This window comes from Lampetra fluviatilis, chromosome 68 (assembly GCF_964198595.1).
Source record: "Lampetra fluviatilis chromosome 68, kcLamFluv1.1, whole genome shotgun sequence".
NCBI classification, from domain to species: Eukaryota; Metazoa; Chordata; class Hyperoartia; order Petromyzontiformes; family Petromyzontidae; genus Lampetra; species Lampetra fluviatilis.
The window spans coordinates 3,462,201-3,489,849 of NC_136342.1; the positions used below are offsets into that span (position 1 = coordinate 3,462,201).

A 27,649-nucleotide genomic window follows, 5' to 3' on the forward strand; every position below is an offset into this window, starting at 1 on the left:
GATCGCCGCGCTGCAGTCGTTTGCCGATGAGCTCATCTCGTCGGATCACTACGCCAAGGGCGAGATCGGACACCGGCGTGACGAGGTGCTCGACAGGTGAGTGGGGGGTGCGTCCGTGTGCGTGTGTGTGTGTGCGTCAGCGCGTGTGTGTGTGTGTGCGTCAGCGCGTGTGTGTGCGTCAGCGCGTGTGCGTCAGCGCGTGTGTGTGTGTCAGCGCGTGTGCGTCAGCGCGTGTGCGTGTGTGTGCGTGCGCGTGCGTCAGCGTGTGTGTGTGTGTGTGCGTGCGTGCACGTGTGTGTGTGTGTGTGCGTGCGTGCGTGTGTGTGTGTGTCGGTCATTTCGGTTGTACCCAATGGAACCTGGGTCCGTCCCGTCACTTCCTGGCAGCAGCGCGGGAGCCCTTAACGACTTCACAGTGACGTCACCGCCATTCGGTGGCGAAAAGCGTCAGTTGTTCTTGGCGTCCGCGTGTGTCCGTGTCCGTGTGTGTCCGTGTCCGCGTGTGTCCGTGTCCGCGTGTGTCCGTGCCCACTTTTGCCGGTGCCCACATTTGGCCATGCCCGCGCCCGCAGGTGGCGGCGGCTGAAGGCGCAGATGATCGACAAGCGCTCGAAGCTGGGCGAGTCGCAGAACCTGCAGCAGTTCAGCCGCGACGTGGACGAGATCGAGGCGTGGATCAGCGAGAAGCTGCAGACGGCCACAGACGAGTCCTACAAGGACCCCACCAACATCCAGGTGAGCGCAGGGGTCGCGGGCCGGGTCACGGGGTCGCGGGCTGGGGTCATTGGCCGGGGTCGTGGCCTGGAGTCACAGGCCGGGTCACGGGGTCGCAGGCCTGGGTCTTGGGCCCGGAGTCGTGGCCTGGAGTCACGGGGTCACGGGGTCGCAGGCCTGGGTCTTGGGCCCGGAGTCGTGGCCTGGAGTCACGGGGTCACGGGGTCGCAGGCCTGGGTCTTGGGCCCGGAGTCGTGGCCTGGAGTCACGGGGTCACGGGGTCGCAGGCCTGGGTCTTGGGCCGTGGTCGTGGCCTGGGGTCGTGGGGTCACGGGCCGGGGTCATTTGGCTAGAGTCACAGGCCGGGTCACGGTGTCGAAGACCTGGGTCACGGTGTCGAAGACCTGGGTCACGGGCCGGGGTTCTGGCCTGGAGTCACAGGCCGGGTTACGGGGTCACGGGTTGGGGTTTCGGGCCTGGGTCGTGGCCTGAAGTCACGGGGTCACGGGCCAGGGTCACTGGTCGGGGTCGGGGGTCGCCGCCAGTGATGGCCGTCGGCTGCGTTTGTTGCGGGGGGCGGGGGGGGGTTGGTGGCGACCGCTGATGAAGACTGCAGAATACAAGCCGAGGAAGTGCGCGCGGAGAAGCTCGCACGGAGAGTTGCGGGGAGTCGTGTCGCCGTGAGGAAGAGCGGCCGGGCGGGCAGGGGGTGGTGGTGGTGGTGGGGGTGGTGGTGGTGGGGGTGGTGGTGGGGGGGGTGGTGGTTGTGTTGGTGGGGGGGGTGGTGGTGGGGTGGGTGGTGGGGGTGGTGGTGGGGGGGGTGGTGGTTGTGTTGGTGGGGGGGGTGGTGGTGGTGGGGGTGGTGGTGGTGGTGGGGGTGGTGGTGGGGGGGGGTGGTGGTTGTGTTGGTGGGGGGGGTGGTGGTGGGGGGGGGTGGTGGGGGTGGTGGTGGGGGTGGTGGTGGGGGTGGTGGTGGGGGGGTGGTGGTGAGGGGGGTGGTGGTGGGGGGGGTGGTGAGGGGGGTGGTGGTGGGGGGTGGTGGTGGGGGTGGTGGTGGGGGGGGTGGTGGTGGGGGTGGTGGTGGGGGGGGTGGTGGTGGGGGGGTGGTGGTGGTGGTGGTGGGGGGGGGTGGTGGTGGTGGTGGTGGTGGGGGTGGTGGTGGTGGTGGTGGTGGTGGGGGTGGTGGTGGGGGGGGGTGGGGGTGGTGGTGGGGGGGGTGGTGGGGGGGGGCGGGTGGGTGGGGGTGGGTGGCTGGGTCAGGATAACCGCGGCGTTGCGCTCCGTGCCGAGTGTTTAACCCTCTCTCTGTCTCCTTTCTCCCCGCGCGGCTGCCAGCTGTCCAAGTTGCTGGTAAGTTGCCGCGGTTAGCCGTAGCCGTCATCTCTCTCTCTCTCCCCCCTCCCTCCACCCATCCGTTCCACCGTCTCTGCATGCGCGCGTCGGGCGCGGGTGCGAGAGGCGCCGCTTCTCCTCCCAGACAAACCCCACCTCCCCCCCCCTCCCACCCGACCACGCGGGAGGGCAACGCGGAATTTGAAACTCGGGCGTTTGACACTTTCCCCGCGTGGCAGAGGTCGCAACCGGGTACCCGATACCCGTACCCTACCCGATACCCGGCTACCCGTACCCAGTCGGGTACGGTTAGCCGTTTGCGACCCTGGTGCGGCCGGGTACGGGTAGGCCGTGAGTCACTGGTGAGTCACCGTTTGTCACTCATTTCCCAACGTCTTGTCTCTTCTCACAATTCAAGTTCCTAGAATCAACCCACCCGCGCCTGCAACACGGCTTCATCCCAGAGGTCGCAACCGGGTACCCGGTACCCGTACCCTACCCGATACCCGGCTACCCGTACCCGGCCGGGTACGGTTAGCCGGGTACCCTATGAGACATCTCCTTTACCAGTGGCAAAATATAGTCATAGCTTTTTACCCTTTCAACTGGTACAAACCCATTTGCGACCCTGGTGTGGCCGGGTACGGGTTCGGGTAGGCCGTGAGTCACTGGTGAGTCACCGTTTGTCACTCATTTCGGGTAGCGTACGGGTACGGGTAGGGTACGGGTACGGGTAGGGTACGGGTAGGGTACGGGTAGGGTACGGGTAGGGTACGGGTAGGGTACGGGTACGGGTAGGGTACGGGTACGGGTAGGGTACGGGTAGGGTACGGGTAGGGTACGGGTAGGGTAGGGTACGGGTAGGGTACGGCTACCCATTTGCGACCCTGGTGCGGCCGGGTACGGTTACGGGTAAGGAATCAAAACCCGTTTGCGACCTCTGCCACGTGGTGCCGGGCGACGGGACTGCTTGAGCCCCCCGCCTCCCCCCCCCCCCCCGAGGTTTCCCCGGCTTCCCGTCTGGGAGGGTAAGTGGCGCGCCGGTCCTCATTCCTCTCCTCGCTGGTGCCATCGGTCCCTCCTAACCCCCCCCCACCCACCTCCACCAACCTGACTCACGTCACCCTCCGCTCCACCCCCCAATTTTCAGACGTGTTGGTACGGTCCAAATCTAACATGGTGTTCACAGCGCTCCCCCATCTCTTGACGCTGAGTTGGTACGCTCCACGTCTAACATGGTGTTCACAGCGCTCCCCCATCTGTTGACGCTGTGGTGGTACGCTCCATTTCTAACGTGGTGTTCACAGCGCTCCCCCATCTGTTGACGCCGTGGTGGTACGCTCCATTTCTAACATGGTGTTCACAGCGCTTCCCCATCTCTTGACGCTGTGGTGGTACGCTCCATTTCTAACGTGGTGTTCACAGCACTCCCCCATCTCTTGACGCTGAGTTGGTACGCTCCATTTCTAACATGGTGTTCACAGCGCTCCCCCATCTGTTGACGCCGTGGTGGTACGCTCCATTTCTAACGTGGTGTTCACAGCGCTCCCCCATCTCTTGACGCTGTGGTGGTACGCTCCATTTCTAACGTGGTGTTCACAGCACTCCCCCATCTCTTGACGCTGAGTTGGTACGCTCCATTTCTAACATGGTGTTCACAGCGCTCCCCCATCTCTTGACGCTGTGGTGGTACGCTCCATTTCTAACGTGGTGTTCACAGCACTCCCCCATCTCTTGACGCCGTGGTGGTACGGTCCATTTCTAACATGGTGTTCACAGCGCTCCCCCATCTCTTGACGCTGTGGTGGTACGGTCCATTTCTAACGTGGTGTTCACAGCGCTCCCCCATCTCTTGACGCTGTGGTGGTACGCTCCATTTCTAACATGGTGTTCACAGCGCTCCCCCATCTCTTGACGCTGAGGTGGTACGCTCCATTTCTAACGTGGTGTTCACAGCGCTCCCCCATCTCTTGACGCCGTGGTGGTACGGTCCATTTCTAACGTGGTGTTCACAGCGCTCCCCCATCTCTTGACGCTGTGTTGGTATGCTCCATTTCTAACGTGGTGTTCACAGCGCTCCCCCATCTCTTGACGCTGAGTTGGTACGCTCCACGTCTAACATGGTGTTCACAGCTCCCCCCCATCTCTTGACGCTGAGTTGGTACGCTCCACGTCTAACATGGTGTTCACAGCTCCCCCCCATCTCTTGACGCTGAGTTGGTACGCTCCACGTCTAACATGGTGTTCACAGCTCCCCCCCATCTCTTGACGCTGTGGTGGTACGCTCCACGTCTAACATGGTGTTCACAGCGCTCCCCCATCTCTTGACGCTGAGTTAGTACGCTCCATTTCTAACGTGGTGTTCACAGCCGGTTCCATCGCTCATATGCGGGTTTGGGGTGATGGTGCCGTGGTGGGGCTGCTGTGAGCTTTACCGATTGCCACGTTCTCACCGCCTCTGTGCTCAGCGGAAATGCCTTCATCTTCTTGGTTCTTTCGGTAAAGTCACCACGTAGAATGGAAATAATTAAATAATAAAAATAAAACATCGTAAAATAATTCTCACGACGTTTCGGCCACAACGCAAGCAGCCGTCCTCAGGTGAAGACCAGGTCTGTCGATAAGACAGAGTCTGAATGAAACGCTCTGGGCTCGGAGCGTCTATTTAAGCTGGGACGGAGGAGGAAGAGCGCCTTGACAAAATAATTTGCATATTCGCTTGGCTCTGTGAGCCTGGGGCATTTCCCCTGAGCCCCCCGCACGGGCTTGTGAAGCAAAAACCTTTGGGTCCTTCGAAGGCCTCCAGCCAGTCTGGCTCGACGAGCCTCAGGCTCTCCCATTGAGACACTTGAGAGGGCATCTCCAAGCTGGGCTCGTGCGGCGGTGTGGTGAGCGTGGTGAGCGGTGTGGTGATCGGTGTGGTGAGCGGTGTGGGGCGTGGCGAGCGGTGTGGAGCGTGGTGAGCGGTGTGGTGAGCGGTGTGGTGAGCGGTGTGGTGATCGGTGTGGTGAGCGGTGTGGAGCGTAGCGAGCGGTGGTGTGGGGCGTGGTGAGCGTGGTGAGCGGTGTGGAACGTGGTGAGTGGTGTGGTGAGCGGTGTGGAACGTGGTGAGCGGTGTGGAGCGTCGCGAGCGGTGGTGTGGAGCGCGCCGAGCGGTGAGGTTGAGCGGTGTGGTTGAGCGAGGGCGTGTGCTGTGCCGTGGTTAACCGCGTCTCCTGTCTCGGCATCACCCCCCCCCCCCCGTGCCCCCTCCGTGCCCCCCCCGTGCCCCCCGCCCCATCAGAGCAAGCACCAGAAGCACCAGGCGTTCGAGGCGGAGCTGCAAGCCAACGCCGACCGGATCCGCGGCGTCGTGGAGACCGGCAAGTCGCTCATCGGCCACGGCGGCTGCGCCGGCAGCGAGGACGCCGTGCAGGTGAGGGGGGGTCTGGAGAGAGCGGGAGGAGGGGGGGAGCGGTTTTCGGCGAAGTTTGCCGCGGCGTCGCGAAGTTTGCCATGTCGTCGTGGACCACGTCGTCGCCGTGGTGACCAAGTCGCTGTGGCGACCGCGTGGACCACGTCGTCGCCGTGGTGACCAAGTCGCTGTGGCGACCACGTGGACCACGTCGTCGCCGTGGTGACCAAGTCGCCGCGGCGACCACATGGACCACGTCGTTGCTGTGGTGACCACGTCGCCGTGGGGACCACGTTGCCGTGACGACGTTGCCGTGCGCTCGGGTAGATGCGCATGAAGACGCTGACGGAGCAGTGGGACTACCTGGTGCGCAAGTCCTCGGAGAAGAGCCAGAAGCTCAAGGAGGCCAACCGGCAGCAGAACTTCAACACCGGCATCAAGGACTTCGACTTCTGGCTCTCGGAGGTGCTGCCCCCCCCCCCAACCCCAACTCCCATCGGAGCCACCGGCCCACAGACTCCACCGCCCCCCCCACCACCGCCGCCATCGCCTCCCCACCACCGTCACCACCGCCTCCCCCACCATCGGCTCCACCACTACCGCCACCGCCACCACACCACAGACTCCACCGCCCCCCCACCACCATCGCCATTGGCATCGCCTCCACCACCACTGCCTCCTCCACCACCACCTCCTCCTCCACCGCCTCCTCCACCATCGCCTCCACCACCACCGCCTCCTCCACCACCGCCTCCTCCACCACCGCCACCACAACCAGAGACTCCACTGCCACCGTCCCCACTACCACCGCTACCATCCCCACCGCCCCCACCGCCCTCACAGCCCCCACCGCCCCCACCGCCCCCACCATCCTCACCGCCCCCACCATCCCCACCGCCCCCACCATCCTCACCGCCCCCACCGCCCCCACCGCCCCCACCATCCTCACCGCCCCCACCGCCCCCACCGCCCCCACCGCCCCCACCGCCCTCACCGCCCCCACCATCCTCACCGCCCCCACCGCCCCCACCGCCCCCACCGCCCCCACCGCCCTCACCGCCCCCACCATCCTCACCGCCCCCACAACCCCCACCGCCCCCCACCGCCCCCACCGACCCCACCATCCTCACCGCCCCCACAACCCCCACCGCCCTCACCGCCCCCACTGCCCCCACCACCCCCACCACCCCCACCGCCCCCACCACCCCCACCGCCCTCGCCGCCCCCACCATCCCCACCTGGTGACGCTGTTGGTGCCGCCCCCCCCCCCGTCCTTTCCGCTTGGTGCAGGTGGAGGCGCTGCTCGCCTCCGAGGATTATGGGAAGGACCTGGCGTCCGTGAACAACCTGCTGAAGAAGCACCAGCTGCTGGACACGGACATCTCGGCACACGGGGTGCGGCGCTGGCACGGCACAACCACCGCAGCCACCACAACCACCACAACCACGGCTCCTCCACACACAGCACAACCACCACAACCACGCCTCCTCCACACACACAGCACAACCACCACAACCACGGCTCCTCCACACACACAACACAACCAACACAATCACCACAACCACCACAACCACGGCTCCTCCACACACACACCACAACCACCACAACCACGGCTCCTCCACTCACAGCACAACCACCACAACCACGGCTCCTCCACACACACACACACCACAACCACCACAACCACGACTCCTCCACACACACACACAGATCATTACCACAACCACCACAACCACGGCTCCTCCACACACACACACACATCATTACCAACAACCACCACAACCACGGCTCCTCCACACACACACACCACAACCACGACTCCTCCACACACACATCATTACCACAACCACGGCTCCTCCACACACACACACACACATCATTATCACAACCACCACAAGCACCACAACCACAGCTCCTCCACACACACACACACACATCATTACCAACAACCACCACAACCACGGCTCCTCCACACACACACACACACATCATTACCAACAACCACCACAACCACGGCTCCTCCACACACACACACACATCATTACCAACAACCACCACAACCACGGCTCCTCCACACACACACACACATCATTACCAACAACCACCACAACCACGGCTCCTCCACACACACACACACACATCATTACCAACAACCACCACAACCGCAGCTCCTCTGCGGCACACCACCGACCTCCTGACCCCCGCCCCCTCCTCATTCAGGACCGGCTCAAGGACCTGAACTCGCAGGCCGAGAGCCTGATGGCGAGCGACGCGTTCGACCCGGCGGCCGTGCGGGCCAAGCGCGACGCGGTGAACGACCCGCTTCGGCCGCGTGGTGGAGGCGGCGCGAGCCAGGCAGGCGCGCCTCGGCGAGTCGCACCGCCTGCACCAGTTCTTCCGCGACCTCGACGACGAGGAGTCCTGGATCAAGTGAGCGCCGCGGGGGGCCGGGGGGGAGCGGGAGGGGGGGGGGGATTGGGTGGCTAAGGAGACGTTTTCTCCCTCGGCCTGGTACGCAGGAGGTCGCGGGTTAGTTTTGGGGGGGGGGAGCGGTTGGACGGATTTGTGGTCGCGGGGGGCTGTTGTTGTTGTTGTGTCTGTGCTCGCGAACGGCACTTGCCCCGACAGCCCGTTGAAGGCTACACGGGTGGGGATCTTTGTCTGTGTCTGTTGGCACAGTGAGGGGGAACAGGCGGTGCATCTGCCGGTCATCTCAGTCGGCTCACGGCACCTGCAGGGTCTGTCCTGTGACCTGCTGCACCTAGCCTGGCACAGTAGGGGGGGTACAGCTGGTGGTGCATCTACCGGTCATCTCAGTCAGTCGACCTATGGCACCTGCAGGGTCTGTCCCGTGACCTCCTTCACCTAGCCTGGCACAGTAGGGGGGGTACAGCTGGTGGTGCATCTACCGGTCATCTCAGTCAGTCGACCTATGGCACCTGCAGGGTCTGTCCCGTGACCTCCTTCACCTAGCCTGGCACAGTAGGGGGGGTACAGCTGGTGGTGCATCTACCGGTCATCTCAGTCAGTCGACCCACGGCACCTGCTGGGTCTGCCCCGTGACCTCCTGCACCTAGCCTGGCACAGTAGGGGGCACAGCTGCTGCTGCGTGCTGACCCGACCGTCCCTCCTCCCCCGTGTGCGTGCGTGGCCCCCCCCCCACCTTGCACCGCCCCCCCCCCCCCCACCTTGCACCGCCCCTCCCCCCACCTTGCACCGCCCCCCCCCCCCACCTTCGTCTTTGTAGAGAGAAGAAGCTGCTGGTGGGCTCGGAGGACTACGGCCGCGACCTCACGGGGGTGCAGAACCTGCGCAAGAAGCACAAGCGGCTGGAGGCGGAGCTAGCGGCCCACGAGCCTGCCATCCAGGTACCCCCACACCCACCCACCCACGTACCGCCCCCCCCACCCACCCACCCACGTACCGCCCCCCACCCACCCACGTACCGCCCCCCCACCCACCCACGTACCGCCCCCACCCACGTAACACCCCCACCCACGTATTCTCACCCACGTACCGCCCCCCCCACCCACGTACCGCCCCCCGCCACCCACTCACGTACCGCCCCCCACCCACTCACGTACCGCCCCCCACCCACTCACGTACCGCCCCCCCCCACCCACTCACGTACCGCCCCCCACCCACTCACGTACCGCCCCCCACCCACTCACGTACCGCCCCCACCCACCCATGTACCGCCCCCCACCCACGTACCGCCCCCCACCCACTCACGTACCGCCCACCCACTCACGTACCGCCCACCCACTCACGTACCGCCCCCACCCACCCACGTACCGCCTCCCACCCACGTACCGCCCCCCACCCACCCACGTACCGCCCCTCCCCCCACCCACGTACCGCCCCCCACCCACTCACGTACCACCCCCCACCCACTCACGTACCGCCCCCCACCCACTCACGTACCGCCCCCCACCCACCCACCCACGTACCGCCCCTCCCCCCACCCACGTACCGCCCCCCACCCACTCACGTACCGCCCCCACTCACGTACCGCCCCCCACCCACGTACTCTCCTCACCCACGTACCGCCCCCCCCCCCCACCCCCAGGCGGTGCAGGAGTCCGGCAAGAAGCTGGTGGCTGAGAACACGATCGGCAAGGAGGAGATTGAGCAGCGGCTGCGCCAGTTCGGGGAGCACTGGAGGGAGCTCAAGGAGCACGCGACGGACAGGTGGAGACGGGGCGGGGGGGTGGGCAGGGGGGGGGTGGGTGGGGGGAGACGTGGGGGTGGGGACACGCGGGGAGACGCACAGATGGGGAGCCACGCAGGGGATGCACGAGGGCGGACACACGGGGAGGGGGGGGGAGGCAACACGGCGGTGGGGGGGAGGGCGACAAGGCGGGACGCGCTGGGAGACAAGGGGGGAGACGACACACAAGGGGACGCGCGGGGAGACGCGCGTGGGGAGACACGGGGGGGCGGATACGCAGGGAGGACTCACGGGGAGATGTGCGGGGTGCGACACTGGGAGACACGGGGGGGGAGACACACGGGGAGACACATGGGGGGAGACACACGGGGGGGTGGGGGACACACGGGGGGTGATCGCACGGGGGGAGACACACGGGGGGAGACACACGGGGGGAGACACGCACGGGGAGACACACACGGGGAGACACACACGGGGAGACACACACGGGGAGACACACGGGGAGACACGGGGGGTGGGGGACACACACGGGGGGTGATCACACGGGGAGAAGTGCGTTGTGCGGGGGGGGGGGGTTGGGGACGCGCTCGGGCAGGAGCTCACGGGCCTCGGTGCGGCGCTCACAGGGGCCAGCGGCTGGAGGAGTCGCTCGACTACCAGCAGTTTGTGGCCAACGTGGAGGAGGAGGAGGCCTGGATCAACGAGAAGCTCAACCTGGTCGGCAGCGAGGACTACGGAGACACGCTCGCCGCCGTGCAGGTGCGGAGCCGCTGGCGGTCGTGGCGGTGGTGGTCGTGGTGGTGGCGGTGGTGGCGGTTGTGGTCGTGGCGGTGGCGTTTGAGGTCGTGGCGGTGATTGGTAGTGGTCGTGGTGGTCATGGTGGCGGTCGTGGTGGTGGTTGTGGTCGTGGTGGTCCTGGTCATGGTGGTGGTGGTCATTGAGGCCGTGGCAGTGGCGGTGGTGGTGGTCATGGAGTCGGTGGTGGCGGTCGTGGTGGTGGTTGTGGTTGTGGTCGTGGTGGTCCTGGTCATGGTGGAGGTGGTGGTAGTGGTCGTGGTGGTCATGGTGGCGGTCGTGGTGGTGGTTGTGGTCGTGGTGGTCCTGGTCATGGTGGTGGTGGTCATTGAGGCCGTGGCAGTGGCGGTGGTGGTGGTCATGGAGTCGGTGGTGGCGGTCGTGGTGGTGGTTGTGGTTGTGGTCGTGGTGGTCCTGGTCATGGTGGAGGTGGTGGTGGTGGTTGTGGTTGTGGTGGTCCTGGTCATGGTGGTGGTGGTCATGGAGGCCGTGGCGGTGGTGGTGGTCATGGAGTCGGTAGTGGTGGTCATGGAGTCGGTGGTGGCGGTCATGGTGGTGGTTGTGGTCGTGGTGGTCCCAGTCATGGTGGAGGTGGTGGTGGAGGTGGTGGAGGTGAGGAGGCTCGTGAAGGACGCTGCTTCTGGGCAGTTTGAGGAATTCGCCCTTCAACAACAGCGGAGGGCTAAAATGCAGCAAGTTGGCACAGTAGAGGCTACAGCTGGTGGTGCATCTACCGGTCATCTCAGTCGGTCAACCCATGGTACCACCTGGGTCTGTCCCGTGACCTCCTGCGGGCGAGCCGTACGACACTTCACGTGGCCTCAAAGTGGACCTAGCTTGGCACAGGCACCGTGGTGACGTCACCGTCGCTTAGTGGCGGATGGCCGATATTGGTGCGGTGGTGGTGGTGGTGGTGGTGATGATGGTGAGCGGGTGAGTGAGCAGTGAGCGGGTGAGTGAGTGGCTGGGAGAGTGACAAAGGGTGAGCGGGTGAGTGAGTGAACGAGCGGGCGATGGTCGAGTGAGTGAGCAGTGAGCGGCCGGGTGAGTGAGTGAGCAGTGAGTGGGCGGGCGGGCGGGCGAACGGGCGAACGGGCGTGCGGGCGTGCGGGCGTGCGGGCATGCGAGCGGGTGAGCGGGTGAGTGAGCAGTAAGCAGTGGGAGGGCGGGCAGGCGAGTGAGCGGCATGGTGAGTGACGAACGGTGAGCGAGCGGACGCGTGCTTGCGAGCCCCTCACTTCTCCGCCCCCCTCCCCCTCTCTCCCGCAGGGCCTGCTGAAGAAGCACGAGGCGTTTGAGACGGACTTTGCCGTCCACCGCGACCGCGTCAACGACGTCTGCGCAAGCGGGGACCAGCTCATCCGCACGGTGAGGCCCGCGGCACGCACAAGCGGTGGCGGTTGTGCGGTGGTGGTTGTGCGGTGGTGTTTGTGTGGTGGCGGTTGTGGGGCGGGCAGGTGGAGGAACTCTTCCTCACCGGGGCGTCGCACTCTCTCAAGTGTTCCTCTGCGTGCGCGTTTGCGTTGCTGTCCCTGTGTGAGCGTGCGGTCGAGCGAGCGGTTGAGCGAGCACGTGGTTGTGCGTGCGGTCGAGCGAGCTAACGTGCGGTTGAGCGAGTGGTGAAGCGTGCGGTTGAGCGAGCGGTTGAGCGAGCACGTGGTTGTGCGTGCGGTCGAGCGAGCTAACGTGCGGTTGAGCGAGTGGTGAAGCGTGCGGTTGAGCGAGCGGTTGAGCGAGCACGTGGTTGTGCGTGCGGTCGAGCGAGCTAACGTGCGGTTGAGCGAGTGGTGAAGCGAGCGGTTGAGCGAGCGGTTGAGCGAGCACGTGGTTGTGTGTGCGGTCGAGCGAGCTAACGTGCGGTTGAGCGAGTGGTGAAGCGAGCGGTTGAGCGAGCGGTTGAGCGAACACGTGGTTGTGTGTGCGGTCGAGCGAGCTAACGTGTGGTTGAGCAAGTGGTGAAGCGTGCGGTCGAGCGAGCGGCTGAGCGAGCACGTGGTTGTGCGTGCGGTCGAGCGAGCTAACGTGCGGTTGAGCGAGTGGTGAAGCGAGCGGTTGAGCGAGCGGTTGAGCGAACACGTGGTTGTGTGTGCGGTCGAGCGAGCTAACGTGTGGTTGAGCAAGTGGTGAAGCGTGCGGTCGAGCGAGCGGCTGAGCGAGCACGTGGTTGTGCGTGCGGTCGAGCGAGCTGACGTGCGGTCGAGCGAGCGGCTGAGCGGTTGTGCCGTTGGTTGTTGCACCACAGAACAACCACCACACGAAGGTGATTGGCGAGCGCATGCGGGGCCTGCGTGAGCGCGTGGACGGCCTGGCCTCGGCGGCGGCGACGCGCAAGGCCAAGCTGGAGGAGAACTCGGCCTTCCTGCAGTTCAACTGGAAGGCCGACGTCGTCGAGTCCTGGATCGGTGCGCGACGCGCGGACGCCACGCTCGCACACACGCTCGCACACACGTACACACACGTACACACGCGTACACACACACGTGTACACGCACACACACGTACACACACTTACACGCGTACACACACGCGTACACACACGCGTACACACACGTACACACGCACACACACGTACACACACGTACACCCACGTACACACACGTGTACACGCACACACACGTACACACACTTACACGCGTACACACACGTACACACACGTGTACACGCACACACACGTACACACTTACACGCGCACACACACGTACACACATGTACACCCACGTACAACAACAACCGCCATTCGCCACTAAGTGGCGGTGACGTCACCACGACGCTTGTGCCAGGCCATGTGCACCTTGAGGCCACGTGAAGTGTCGAACGCCCGCTGGCAGGAGGTCACGGGGCAGACCCAGGTGCCACGGGTCGACTGACCGAGATGACCGAGATGACTGGCTGATGCACCACCTGTGCCCCCTACTGTGCCAACTTGCTGTGCTTTAGCCACCCGGCGCTCCGCTCGTTGTTGTGAGCGTCGCTCCTCCGCCCTCCGTTGTTGTTGGAGGGCGACTGCCTCCAACTGCCCAGTAGCGTCCTTCACGAGCCTCCTCCACTGAGGCCGATCTTGACACCGCTGGTACCAGTCATCGGCAAGTCCACTCAGCTCCACGTCCTCCTGTACCACATCACTCCATCTCTTCTCTAGCCCGTGCCGCGCCCGTTTAGCCCCCTCGATCCGGCCGAACAAAAGCTGTTTGGGCATGCGGTGGCTGGGCATGCGGGCTACATGACCCAGCCAACGCAGCCTTGCCTGCCGGAGGAGCTCACTGATGGGACTTTGCCCAGATCTTTCAAGGACTTGTGAGCTCCTCACACAATCCAGCCTGGTTAAACCCAGGATGGATCGTAGGCAGGCCAGCCTAAATGTTTCCAACCGGCGAAGATGCTCCATTAGGGGGGTCCACGTTTCGCAAGCATAGAGAAGGGAGGGAATGACCGTGGCCGAGAAGACCTGAAGCTTCGTGCGGAGCGACAGACCAGGTAGCTTCCACACAGCGTCACGCAACCGATGAAAAGATATTGCCGCTCGACTGATTCGGAGTGAGACCTCTGCTGATAAACTGGAGCCGGTCATGAGCACACTGCCCAGGTATGGGAAACTCTCTACTCTCTCCACAACTGCCCCATCACCGATTGGGAGTTGTGGGGGCGGAGTGCCCGATGGTACAAAATACCCAGGCAGGTGCTTAGTTTTGGTGGGGCTGATGGTAAGGCCCCACCTCTTAGTGGCACGCTCCAGTCTCAGCAGCAGCGTCTCCAACTCCTCTTCCCCACCCACGTACACACACGCACACTCACGCACACACACATACACACACTTACACGCGTACACACACTTACACGCATACGTACACGCACACACACACACGTACACACGTACACACACGTGCACACGCGTACGTACGCGTACACACGCGTACACACGCGTACACACGTACACACATGCGTACACACACGCTCGCACACACGTACACACGTGTACACACACGTGTACACACACATGTACACACACATGTACACACACGCACATACACGCACACACGTGCGCACTCACACATTCACGCACGCGCACACTCGCACACACATGCACGCGCACGCATACACGTGCACACACAGACAACACGCTCGTCCGTGTGTGCTGGGTCGCTACGAGTGACGAAGCAAGTGGCTGGGGCAGTGCGAGTGGCTGAGTGAGTGACCGGATCGGAGCGAGTGGCTGAGCGAGTGGTTGGATCGGTGCGAGTGGCTGAGCGAGTGGCTGAGCAAGCGACTGAGAAAGTGGCTGGGTCGGTGGGAGCGAGCGAGTGACTGAGTCTTGTGGGAGCGAGTGACTGAGTCTTGTGGGAGCGAGTGACTGAGTCTTGTGCGTGTGGGAGCGAGCGAGTGAGCGAGTCTTGTGGGAGTGAGCAAGTCTTGTGCGTGTGGGAGCGAGTGAGCGAGTGAGCGAGTGAGCGAGTCTTGTGCGTGTGGGAGCGAGTGAGCGAGTCTTGTGCGTGTGCGCCGTCTTGCAGACGAGAAGGAGAGCAGCCTGAAGACGGACGACTACGGCCGGGACCTCTCCTCCGTGCAGACGCTGCTCACCAAGCAGGTGACGACCCCTCGACGACCCCTGACCCCCCCGACGACCCCTGACCCCCCCGACGACCCCCTGGGGGGGTTGAGAGTGTGGTGCCGCTACAGGGGTTGAGAGTGCGGTGCTGTTTAAAGAGTTGCCCCCCCACTCTACACCCCCCCCCACTCTACACCCCCCCCCCACTCTACACCCCCCCCCCACTCTACACCCCCCCCCCCACTCTACACCCCCCCCCCACTCTACACCCCCCCCCACTCTACACCCCCCCCCACTCTACACCCCCCCCCCACTCTACACCCCCCCCCCACTCTACACCCCCCCCCACTCTAGACCCCCCCCACTCTACACCCCCCCCCCCACTCTACACCCCCCCCCACTCTACACCCCCCCCACTCTACACCCCCCCCCACTCTACACCCCCCCCCCACTCTACACCCCCCCCCCCCACTCTACACCCCCCCCCCCACTCTACACCCCCCCCACTCTACACCCCCCCCCCACTCTACACCCCCCCCCACTCTACACCCCCCCCCCCCACTCTACACCCCCCCCCACTCTACACCCCCCCCCCCACTCTACACCCCCCCCCCCACTCTACACCCCCCCCCACTCTACACCCCCCCCCCCACTCTACACCCCCCCCCCACTCTACACCCCCCCCCCCACTCTACACCCCCCCCCCACTCTACACCCCCCCCCCCACTCTACACCCCCCCCCCACTCTACACCCCCCCCCCCACTCTACACCCCCCCCCCACTCTACACCCCCCCCCCACTCTACACCCCCCCCCACTCTACACCCCCCCCCCCCCCACTCTACACCCCCCCCCACTCTACACCCCCCCCCCCACTCTACACCCCCCCCCCCACTCTACACCCCCCCCCCACTCTACACCCCCCCCCACTCTACACCCCCCCCCCACTCTACACCCCCCCCCCCACTCTACACCCCCCCCCCACTCTACACCCCCCCCCCCACTCTACACCCCCCCACTCTACACCCCCCCCCACTCTACACCCCCCCCCCCACTCTACACCCCCCCCCCACTCTACACCCCCCCCCCCACTCTACACCCCCCCCCACTCTACACCCCCCCCCACTCTACACCCCCCCCCCACTCTACACCCCCCCCCACTCTACACCCCCCCCCCACTCTACACCCCCCCCCCACTCTACACCCCCCCCCCCCACTCTACACCCCCCCCCACTCTACACCCCCCCCCCCACTCTACACCCCCCCCCACTCTACACCCCCCCCCCACTCTACACCCACCCCCCCACTCTACACCCCCCCCCACTCTACACCCCCCCCCCCCACTCTACACCCCCCCCCACTCTACACCCCCCCCCCCCCCCGTGTGTTGATGCCCCTCACGCTGCGCGGTGGACACTGGTTCAGCGCAGGAGACGGGTAAGCCCTGGAGCGGAGCTCCGCCGTGGAGCCCTCCAGCAAAGCCCTGTAGTGGAGCTCCGCCGTGGAGCCCTCCAGCAAAGCCCTGTAGTGGAGCACCGCCGTGTAGTCCTCCAGCAATGCCCTGTAGTGGAGCTCCCCCGTGTAGCCCTCCAGCAGTGTCCTGTAGTGGAGCTCCGCCGTGGAGCCCTCCAGCAGAGCCCTGCCGTGGAGCTCCGCCGTGGAGCCCTCCAGCAAAGCCCTGTAGTGGAGCTCCGCCGTGTAGCCCTTCAGCAGAGCCCTGCCGTGGAGCTCTGCTGTGAGGCCCCCCGCGGTAAAGCACTCCAGCAAGGGCCCTGTCGTGGAGCTCCACTGTGGAGCCCTTCAGCCAGGGCCCTGTAGTGGAGCTCCGTGGTGGAGCCCTCGAGCAGAGCTCCACAGTAGACTTGCGGAGCTCCGGAATAGTCGTACAATTAGTGAAGCCCGTTTGTTGTGCGTTTTATTAACTGTGTGGTGTCCCGTGTGTGAGAGGCCCCCCCCATGTCTGTGTGTCTGTGCGTGTGTGTGTGTGTGATCCCCTGTGTCTGTGTGTGTGTGTGATCCCCTGTGTGTGTGTGTGTGATCCCCTGTGTCTGTGTGTGTGTGTGATCACCTGTGTCTGTGTCTGTGTGTGTGTGATCACCTGTGTCTGTGTGTGTGTGTGATCCCCTGTGTGTCTGTGTGTGTGTGTGTGATCCCCTGTGTCTGTGTGTGTGTGTGTGATCCCCTGTGTCTGTGTGTCTGTGCGTGTGATCCCCTGTGTCTGTGTGTGTGTGTGTGATCCCCTGTGTCTGTCTGTGTGTGTGTGATCCCCTGTGTCTGTGTGTGTGTGTGTGATCCCCTGTGTCTGTGTGTCTGTGCGTGTGATCCCCTGTGTCTGTGTGTGTGTGTGTGATCCCCTGTGTCTGTGTGTGTGTGTGTGATCCCCTGTGTCTGTGTGTCTGTGCGTGTGATCCCCTGTGTCTGTGTGTGTGTGCGTGTGATCCCCTGTGCGTGTGATCCCCTGTGTCTGTGTGTGTGTGTGTGTGATCCCCTGTGTCTGTGTGTGTGTGTGTGATCCCCTGTGTCTGTGTGTGTGCGTGTGATCCCCTGTGTCTGTGCGTGTGATCCCCTGTGTCTGTGTGTGTGTGCGTGTGATCCCCTGTGTCTGTGTGTGTGCGTGTGATCCCCTGTGTCTGTGTGTGTGTGTGATCCCCTGTGTCTGTGTGTGTGTGCGTGTGATCCCCTGTGTCTGTGTGTCTGTGCGTGTGATCCCCTGTGTCTGTGTGTGTGTGCGTGTGATCCCCTGTGTCTGTGCGTGTGATCCCCTGTGTCTGTGTGTGTGCGTGTGATCCCCTGTGTCTGTGTCTGTGTGTGTGTGATCCCCTGTGTCTGTGTGTCTGTGCGTGTGATCCCCTGTCTCTGTGTGTGTGTGCGTGTGATCCCCTGTGTCTGTGCGTGTGATCCCCTGTGTCTGTGTGTGTGTGCGTGTGATCCCCTGTGTCTGTGTGTGTGATCCCCTGTGTCTGTGTGTGTGTGCGTGTGATCCCCTGTGTCTGTGTGTGTGTGCGTGTGATCCCCTGTGTCTGTGTGTGTGTGCGTGTGATCCCCTGTGTCTGTGTGTCTGTGCGTGTGATCCCCTGTGTCTGTGTGTGTGCGCGTGTGATCCCCTGTGTCTGTGTGTGTGCGTGTGTGATCCCCTGTGTCTGTGTGTGTGTGCGTGTGTGATCCCCCGTGTCTGTGTGTGTGTGTGCGTGTGATCCCCTGTGTCTGTGTGCGTGTGTGATCCCCCGTGTCTGTGTGTGTGTGCGTGTGTGATCCCCTGTGTCTGTGTGTGTGTGTGTGATCCCCTGTGTCTGTGTGTGTGTGCGTGTGTGATCCCCCGTGTCTGTGTGTGTGTGCGTGTGTGATCCCCTGTGTCTGTGTGTGTGTGTGTGTGATCCCCTGTGTCTGTGTGTTTGTGTGTGTGTGATCCCCTGTGTCTGTGTGTGTGTGCGTGTGATCCCCCGTGTCTGTGTGTCTGTGTGTGTGTGATCCCCTGTGTCTGTGTGTGCGTGTGTGTGATCCCCTGTGTCTGTGTCTGTGTGTGTGTGATCCCCTGTGTCTGTGTGTGTGTGCGTGTGATCCCCCGTGTCTGTGTGTCTGTGTGTGTGTGATCCCCTGTGTCTGTGTGTGTGTGATCCCCTGTGTCTGTGTGTGTGTGCGTGTGATCCCCTGTGTCTGTGTGTGTGTGATCCCCTGTGTCTGTGTGTGTGTGCGTGTGATCCCCTGTGTCTGTGTGTGTGCGTGTGATCCCCTGTGTCTGTGTGTCTGTGTGTGTGTGATCCCCTGTGTCTGTGTGTGTGTGCGTGTGATCCCCTGTGTCTGTGTGCGTGTGATCCCCTGTGTCTGTGTGTCTGTGCGTGTGATCCCCTGTGTCTGTGTGTGTGTGCGTGTGATCCCCTGTGTCTGTGTGCGTGTGATCCCCTGTGTCTGTGTGTCTGTGCGTGTGATCCCCTGTGTCTGTCTGTGTGTGTGTGTGCGTGTGATCCCCTGTGTCTGTGTGTGTGATCCCCTGTGTCTGTGTCTGTGTGCGTGTGATCCCCTGTGTCTGTGCGTGTGATCCCCTGTGTCTGTGCGTGTGATCCCCTGTGTCTGTGTGTGTGTGCGTGTGATCCCCTGTGTCTGTGTCTGTGTGCGTGTGATCCCCTGTGTCTGTGTCTGTGTGCGTGTGATCCCCTGTGTCTGTGTGTGTGATCCCCTGTGTCTGTGTCTGTGTGCGTGTGATCCCCTGTGTCTGTGTGTGTGATCCCCTGTGTCTGTGTGTGTGCGCGTGTGATCCCCTGTGTCTGTGTCTGTGTGCGTGTGATCCCCTGTGTCTGTGTCTGTGTGCGTGTGATCCCCTGTGTCTGTGTGTGTGATCCCCTGTGTCTGTGTCTGTGTGCGTGTGATCCCCTGTGTCTGTGTGTGTGATCCCCTGTGTCTGTGTGTGTGCGCGTGTGATCCCCTGTGTCTGTGTGTGTGCGCGTGTGATCCCCTGTGTCTGTGTGTGTGTGCGTGTGATCCCCTGTGTCTGTGTGTGTGCGCGTGTGATCCCCTGTGTCTGTGTGTGTGCGCGTGTGATCCCCTGTGTCTGTGTGTGTGTGCGTGTGATCCCCTGTGTCTGTGTGTCTGTGTGTGTGTGTGTGATCCCCTGTGTCTGTGTGTGTGTGCGTGTGATCCCCTGTGTCTGTGTGTGTGATCCCCTGTGTCTGTGTGTGTGCGTGTGATCCCCTGTGTCTGTGTGTGTGCGCGTGTGATCCCCTGTGTCTGTGTGTGTGTGCGTGTGATCCCCTGTGTCTGTGTGTGTGATCCCCTGTGTCTGTGTGTGTGATCCCCTGTGTCTGTGTGTGTGCGCGTGTGATCCCCTGTGTCTGTGCGTGTGATCCCCTGTGTCTGTGTGTGTGCGTGTGATCCCCTGTGTCTGTGTGTGCACACACGTGTCTGTGTATGCGTCTCACCGTGTCTGTGCGTGCATCTCTGTGTGTGCACACACGTGTCTGTGTGTGCGTCACACACATCTCTTGTGTGTGTCTCACACGTGTCTGTGTGTGTGTCTCACCCGTGTCTGTGTGTGTGTCTCACCGTGTCTGTGTGTGCATCTCTGTGTGTGCACACCCGTGTCTGTGCGTGCGTCTCACCCGTGTCTGTGGGTGCGTCTCACCGTGTCTGTGGGTGCGTCTCTGTGTGCACACACACGTGTCTGTGTATGCATCTCACCGTGTCTGTGGGTGCGTCTCACCGTGTCTGTGGGTGCGTCTCTGTGTGCACACCCGTGTCTGTGCGTGCGTCTCACCGTGTCTGTGGGTACGTCTCACCGTGTCTGTGCGTGCGTCTCTGTGTGTGCACACACGTGTCTGCGTGCGTCTCACCCGTGTTTGTGGGTGCGTCTCACCGTGTCTGTGGGTGCGTCTCACCGTGTCTGTGGGTGCGTCTCTGTGTGCACACACACGTGTCTGTGTGTGCGTCTCACCGTGTCTGTGCGTGCATCTGTGTGTGCGTCTCACACGTGTCTGTGTGTCCGTCTCACCCGTGTCTGTGAGCATCTGTGTGTGCGCACACACGTGTCTGTGTGTGCGTCACACACGTGTCTGTGTGTGCGTCTCACCCGTGTCTGTGTGCATCTCTGTGTGTGCACACACGTGTCTGTGTGCGCACACCCGTCTCTGTGTGCACACCCGTGTCTGTGTGTGCGTCTCACCCGTGTCTGTGCGTGCGCCCACCCGCCGCCCGCAGGAGACGTTTGACGCGGGGCTCCACGCGTTCAACCAGGAGGGCATCGCCAACATCACGGCGCTCAAGGACACGCTGCTAGCGGCGCGCCACGTTCAGGCGCGCGCCATCGAGGCGCGACACGCCGCCCTCATCACGCGCTGGAACTCGCTGCTCGCCGCCTCGCAGGCGCGCAAGCAGCGCCTGCTGGAGGCACAGCTGCACTACCGCAAGGTGCGGGCGCAGTGGGGGTGGTGGTGGTGGGGGTGGTGGTGGTGGTGGGGGTGATGATGGTGGTGGTGGTGGTGGTGATGATGATGGTGGTGGTGATGATGATGGTGATGATGGTGATGATGGTGGTGGTGGTGACAGTGGTGATGATGATGATGGTGGTGATGGTGGTGGTGGTGGTGATGATGATGATGGTGGTGGTGATGATGATGGTGGTCGTGGTGGTGGTGGTGATGCTGATGGTGGTGGTGGTAATGATGGTGGTGGTGGTGATGATGATGGTGGTCGTGATGGTGGTGGTGATGCTGATGGTGGTGGTGGTAATGATGGTGGTGGTGGTGGTGATGATGATGGTGGTCGTGGTGGTGGTGGTGATGCTGATGGTGGTGATGATGGTGGTGGTGGTCGTGGTGGTGGTGACAGTGGTGATGATGATGATGGTGGTGATGGTGGGTGTGGTGGTGGTGATGATGATGATGGTGGTGGTGATGATGATGGTGGTCGTGGTGGTGGTGGTGATGCTGATGGTGGTGGTGGTAATGATGGTGGTGGTGGTGATGATGATGGTGGTCGTGATGGTGGTGGTGATGCTGATGGTGGTGGTGGTAATGATGGTGGTGGTGGTGATGATGATGGTGGTCGTGGTGGTCGTGGTGGTCATGGTGGTGATGGTGGTGGTGCTTGCTAACAGCACTTGCTCCAACAGTGTTAAAGGCTATACAGGGGGGAAGGGGGTGTCCTTTGTTTTTAGTGGTGGTGAAGGTTGTAGTGGTTGTTGTGGTGGTGACGATTGTGGTGGTTGTGCGGCGGTGGTGGCGTGCGGTGGTTGCGGTGGCGTTTGAAATCGTGGCGGTGAGTTGTGGTGATGACGATGATGACGACGGCGGAGGCGGTCGCGATTGTAATTGTGGTTGCGGTTGTAATCGTGGTTGCGGTTGTGGTGCCGGTTGTGGTGCGTGGGGGGCAGGTGGAGGACCTGTTCCTCACCTTTGCCAAGAAGGCGTCGGCGTTCAACAGCTGGTTCGAGAACGCCGAGGAAGACCTGACGGACCCCGTGCGCTGCAACTCGCTGGAGGAGATCCGCGCCCTGCGGGAGGCACACGAAGCCTTCAGGTGAGCCGCGGGGGAGGTGGGGGTGGGGGCACGGGTGGGGGGGGAGGGGGGAACACGGGTGGGGGGGAGGGGGGGGGCACGGGTTTGGGGGGAGGGGGGGGCACGGGTTGGGGGGGTCACGGGTGTGGGGGGAAGGACACATGCTCTTACACACTCACACCCAGAGGTCGCAAACGGGTTTTGATTCCTTACCCGTTACCCGTTACCCGGCCGCACCAGGTTCGCAAACGGGTACCCGTACCCTACCCGTACCCGTACCCTACCCGAAATGAGTGAAACGGTGACTCACCAGTAACTCACGGCCTACCCGTACCCGTACCCGGCTGCACCAGGGTTGCAAACGGGTAACCGTACCCGGCCGGGTACGGGTACCCGTTCCCTACCCGTACCCGTACCCTACCCGAAATGAGTGACAAACGGTTACTCAGCAGTGACTCACGGCCTACCCGTACCCGTACCCGGCCGCACCAGGGTCGCAAACGGCTACCCGTACCCGTACCCGGCCGGGTACGGGTAGCCGGGTCTCGGGTAGGATACGGGTATCGGGTACCCGGTTGCGACCTCTGCTCTCACCCTCTCTACCACGCACACACTCACATCACACCCTCTACCACAAAGATAAAGACAAAGATCCCCCGTATAGCCTTAACAGACTGTAGGGGCAAGTTCTGTTAGCGAGAACCTATGAAGGCCAGAACGGTACACGAGGGGGTGGGTGGCCAGCACCACGCCCGACCGCCTTTGTCTCCCCAGTGGCGATGTTTACACACCGCTACACCAGGTACTCACACACAGACTCACACGCGCTTACACATCCCCTGTCTACCACACAGACTCGCACCATCTGTACCACACACACACACGTTCTTACACGCACACTCGCACCATCTGTACCACACGCACACACACGTTCTTACACACACACTCACACCATCTCACACACACACTCACACCATCTGTACCACACACACGTTCTTACACGCACACCATCTGTACCACACGCACACACACACGTTCTTACACGCACACTCACACCATCTGTACCACACACGCACTCACACGTTCTTACACACACACTCACACCATCTGTACCACACGCACACACACACGTTCTTACACGCACACTCACACCATCTGTACCACACGCACACACACGTTCTTACACGCACACTCACACCATCTGTACCACACACACACACACCATCTGTACCACACTCACACCATCTGTACCACACACTCACACGTTCTCACACACACACTCACACCATCTGTACCACACTCACACCATCTGTACCACACTCACACCATCTGTACCACACTCACACGTTCTTACACACACACTCACACCATCTGTACCACACGCACACTCACACGTTCTCACACACACACTCACACCATCTGTACCACACACACACTCGCACCATCTGTACCACACTCACACACTCGTTCTAACACACACACTCACACCATCTGTACCACACACACACACACACACGTTCTTACACACACACTCACACCATCTGTACCACACACTCACACGTTCTCACACACACACTCACACCATCTGTACCACACACACACACGTTCTCACACACACACTCACACCATCTGTACCACACACACACTCACACCATCTGTACCACACACACACTCACACCATCTGTACCACACGCACACACACACACGTTCTCACACACACACTCACACCCTCTCTTTCCTCGCTCGTTGCCCTGACCCGTGACCCCGCCGACCCCGCCGACCCCAGGGCGTCCCTGAGCCACGCGGAGTCCGACTTCCTGCAGCTGGGGGAGCTGGACCGGCAGATCAAGGGTCACCGCGTCTCCTCCAACCCGTACACGTGGTTCACCATGGAAGCCCTGGAGGAGACCTGGCGCAACCTGCAGAAAATCATGAAGGTGCGGGGCAGCTCGCGCGCGCCCGTTTGGTGTGGCGGTGCGCGGGCAGTGCGGCCGACTGTGTGCGACTGTCCGACTGCGTGTGACTGCGTGTGAGTGCGTGTGAGTGCGTGTGACTGTGTGTGACTGTCCGACTGTCCGACTGTGTGTGACTGCGTGTGACCGTCCGACTGTCCGACTGTGTGTGACTGCGTGTGACTGCGTGTGACTGCGTGTGACTGTCCGACTGTCCGACTGTGCGTGACTGCGTGTGACCGTCCGACTGTCCGACTGTGTGTGACTGCGTGTGACCGTCCGACTGTCCGATTGTGTGTGACTGCGTGCGACCGTCCGACTGTGTGTGACTGCGTGTGACTGTCCGACTGTCTGACTGCGTGTGACGGTGTGTGACTGCGTGCGACTGTGCGACTGTCCGATTGTGTGTGACTGCGTGCGACCGCCCGACTGTGTGTGACTGCGTGTGACTGTCCGACTGTCTGACTGCGTGTAACGGTGTGTGACTGCGTGCGACTGTGCGACTGTCCGATTGTGTGTGACTGCGTGTGACCGTCCGACTGTGTGTGACTGCGTGTGACTGTCCGACTGTCTGACTGCGTGTGACGGTGTGCGACTGCGTGCGACTGTGCGGCTGCGTGTGACTCCATGCGTCTGTGCGTCTGTGCGTCTGTGCGACTGTGCGACTGTGCGACTGTCCGACTGTCTGACTGCGTGTGACGGTGTGTGACTGCGTGCGACTGTGCGACTGCGTGTGAGTGTGTGCGGCTGCGTGTGACTCTGTGCGACTGTGTGCGACTGTGTGCGACTGTCCGACTGTCCGACTGTCTGACTACGTGTGACGGTGTGCGACTGCGTGCGACTGCATGCGTCTGTGCGTCTGTCCGACTGTGCGACTGTCCGACTGTCTGACTACGTGTGACGGTGTGCGACTGCGTGCGACTGCGTGTGACTGCGTGCGTCTGTGCGTCTGTCCGACTGTGCGACTGTCCGACTGTGTGACTGCGTGCGCCGTGCTGACGAGGCCCCCCGCGGTGCGCTCCGCCCCCCGCGTGGTGCAGGAGCGTGAGCAGGAGCTGCAGAAGGAGCAGCGGCGCCAGGAGGAGAACGACAAACTACGGCAGGAGTTCGCTCAGCACGCCAACGCCTTCCACCAGTGGCTCACCGAGACCAGGTGCAGCCTCACTCACTCGCTCACTGAGTCACTCACTCGCTCACTCGCTCAGCACGCCAACGCCTTCCACCAGTGGCTCACCGAGACCAGGTGCAGCCTCACTCACTCGCTCACTGAGTCGCTCACTCGCTCACTGAGTCACTCACTCGCTCACTCGCTCAGCACGCCAACGCCTTCCACCAGTGGCTCACCGAGACCAGGTGCAGCCTCACTCGCTCACTCAGCACGCCAACGCCTTCCACCAGTGGCTCACCGAGACCAGGTGCAGCCTCACTCGCTCACTCACTCGCTCAGCACGCCAACGCCTTCCACCAGTGGCTCACCGAGACCAGGTGCAGCCTCACTCGCTCACTCACTCACTCGCTCAGCACGCCAACGCCTTCCACCAGTGGCTCACCGAGACCAGGTGCAGCCTCACTCACTCGCTCACTGAGTCACTCACTCGCTCACTCGCTCACTCGCTCAGCACGCCAACGCCTTCCACCAGTGGCTCACCGAGACCAGGTGCAGCCTCACTCACTCGCTCACTGAGTCACTCACTCGCTCACTCGCTCAGCACGCCAACGCCTTCCACCAGTGGCTCACCGAGACCAGGTGCAGCCTCACTCACTCGCTCACTGAGTCACTCACTCGCTCACTCGCTCAGCACGCCAACGCCTTCCACCAGTGGCTCACCGAGACCAGGTGCAGCCTCACTCACTCGCTCACTGAGTCACTCACTCGCTCACTCGCTCAGCACGCCAACGCCTTCCACCAGTGGCTCACCGAGACCAGGTGCAGCCTCACTCACTCGCTCACTGAGTCACTCACTCGCTCAGCACGCCAACGCCTTCCACCAGTGGCTCACCGAGACCAGGTGCAGCCTCACTCACTCGCTCACTGAGTCACTCACTCGCTCACTTCGCTCAGCACGCCAACGCCTTCCACCAGTGGCTCACCGAGACCAGGTGCAGCCTCACTCACTCGCTCACTGAGTCACTCACTCGCTCACTCGCTCAGCACGCCAACGCCTTCCACCAGTGGCTCACCGAGACCAGGTGCAGCCTCACTCACTCGCTCACTGAGTCACTCACTCGCTCACTCGCTCAGCACGCCAACGCCTTCCACCAGTGGCTCACCGAGACCAGGTGCAGCCTCACTCACTCGCTCACTGAGTCACTCACTCGCTCACTCGCTCAGCACGCCAACGCCTTCCACCAGTGGCTCACCGAGACCAGGTGCAGCCTCACTCACTCGCTCACTGAGTCACTCACTCGCTCACTCGCTCAGCACGCCAACGCCTTCCACCAGTGGCTCACCGAGACCAGGTGCAGCCTCACTCACTCGCTCACTGAGTCACTCACTCGCTCACTTCGCTCAGCACGCCAACGCCTTCCACCAGTGGCTCACCGAGACCAGGTGCAGCCTCACTCACTCGCTCACTGAGTCACTCACTCGCTCACTCGCTCAGCACGCCAACGCCTTCCACCAGTGGCTCACCGAGACCAGGTGCAGCCTCACTCACTCGCTCACTGAGTCACTCACTAGCTCACTCGCTCAGCACGCCAACGCCTTCCACCAGTGGCTCACCGAGACCAGGTGCAGCCTCACTCACTCGCTCACTGAGTCACTCACTCGCTCACTCGCTCAGCACGCCAACGCCTTCCACCAGTGGCTCACCGAGACCAGGTGCAGCCTCACTCACTCGCTCACTGAGTCACTCACTCGCTCACTCGCTCAGCACGCCAACGCCTTCCACCAGTGGCTCACCGAGACCAGGTGCAGCCTCACTCGCTCACTCACTCGCTCACTCACTGAGTCACTCACTCGCTCAGCACGCCAACGCCTTCCACCAGTGGCTCACCGAGACCAGGTGCAGCCTCACTCACTCACTCACTCGCTCACTAGCTCACTCACTCACTCACTCGCTCACTCGCTCAGCACGCCAACGCCTTCCACCAGTGGCTCACCGAGACCAGGTGCAGCCTCCCAGCCACTCGCTCACTCACTCACTCGCTCACTGAGTCACTCACTCGCTCAGCACGCCAACGCCTTCTACCAGTGGCTCACCGAGACCAGGTGCAGCCTCCCAGCCACTCACTCACTCACTCGCTCACTGAGTCACTCACTCGCTCACTCACTCACTCACTCGCTCACTGAGTCACTCACTGGCTCACTCACTCACTCACTCGCTCACTCAATCACTCGCTCACTCACTTGCTCGCTCGCTCGCTCACTCGCTCACTCACTCACTAGCTCACTCACTGAGTCACTCACTCGCTCACTCACTCGCTCGCTTACTCACTAACTCACTCGCTCACTCACTCACTCACTCACTCACTGAGTCACTCACTCGCTCACTCACTCACTCGCTCACTCAATCACTCGCTCACTCACTCACTGAGTCACTCACTCGCTCACTCAATCACTCGCTCACTTCGCTCACTGAGTCACTCACTCACTCATTCACTCACTCACTCGCTCGCTCACTCACTCACTCACTCATTCACTCACTCGCTCGCTCGCTCGCTTCGCTCACTCATTCACTCACATCGCTCGCTCACTCACTCACTCACTAGCTCACTCGCTCGCTCACTCACTCACTAGCTCACTCGCTCGCTCGCTCGCT

The 27,649-nt window shown here is 62.6% G+C and overlaps 1 protein-coding gene across 1 annotated transcript in view; it reads left to right on the forward strand.

The window, feature by feature from the left end:
- SPTAN1 (spectrin alpha, non-erythrocytic 1) overlaps positions 1-27,649 on the forward strand; it is a 110,134-nt gene that overhangs the window by 67,045 nt on the left and 15,440 nt on the right. Inside the window, 17 exon segments of the mRNA XM_078882923.1 lie at positions 573-735; positions 2,050-2,064; positions 5,330-5,461; positions 5,768-5,905; positions 6,731-6,835; positions 7,662-7,760; positions 7,762-7,871; positions 8,689-8,809; positions 9,511-9,632; positions 10,239-10,371; positions 11,677-11,775; positions 12,650-12,809; positions 14,913-14,989; positions 20,638-20,847; positions 21,812-21,957; positions 23,723-23,873; positions 24,929-25,041. Of these exon segments, the coding sequence (XP_078739049.1) occupies positions 573-735; positions 2,050-2,064; positions 5,330-5,461; positions 5,768-5,905; positions 6,731-6,835; positions 7,662-7,760; positions 7,762-7,871; positions 8,689-8,809; positions 9,511-9,632; positions 10,239-10,371; positions 11,677-11,775; positions 12,650-12,809; positions 14,913-14,989; positions 20,638-20,847; positions 21,812-21,957; positions 23,723-23,873; positions 24,929-25,041 (2,094 nt within the window).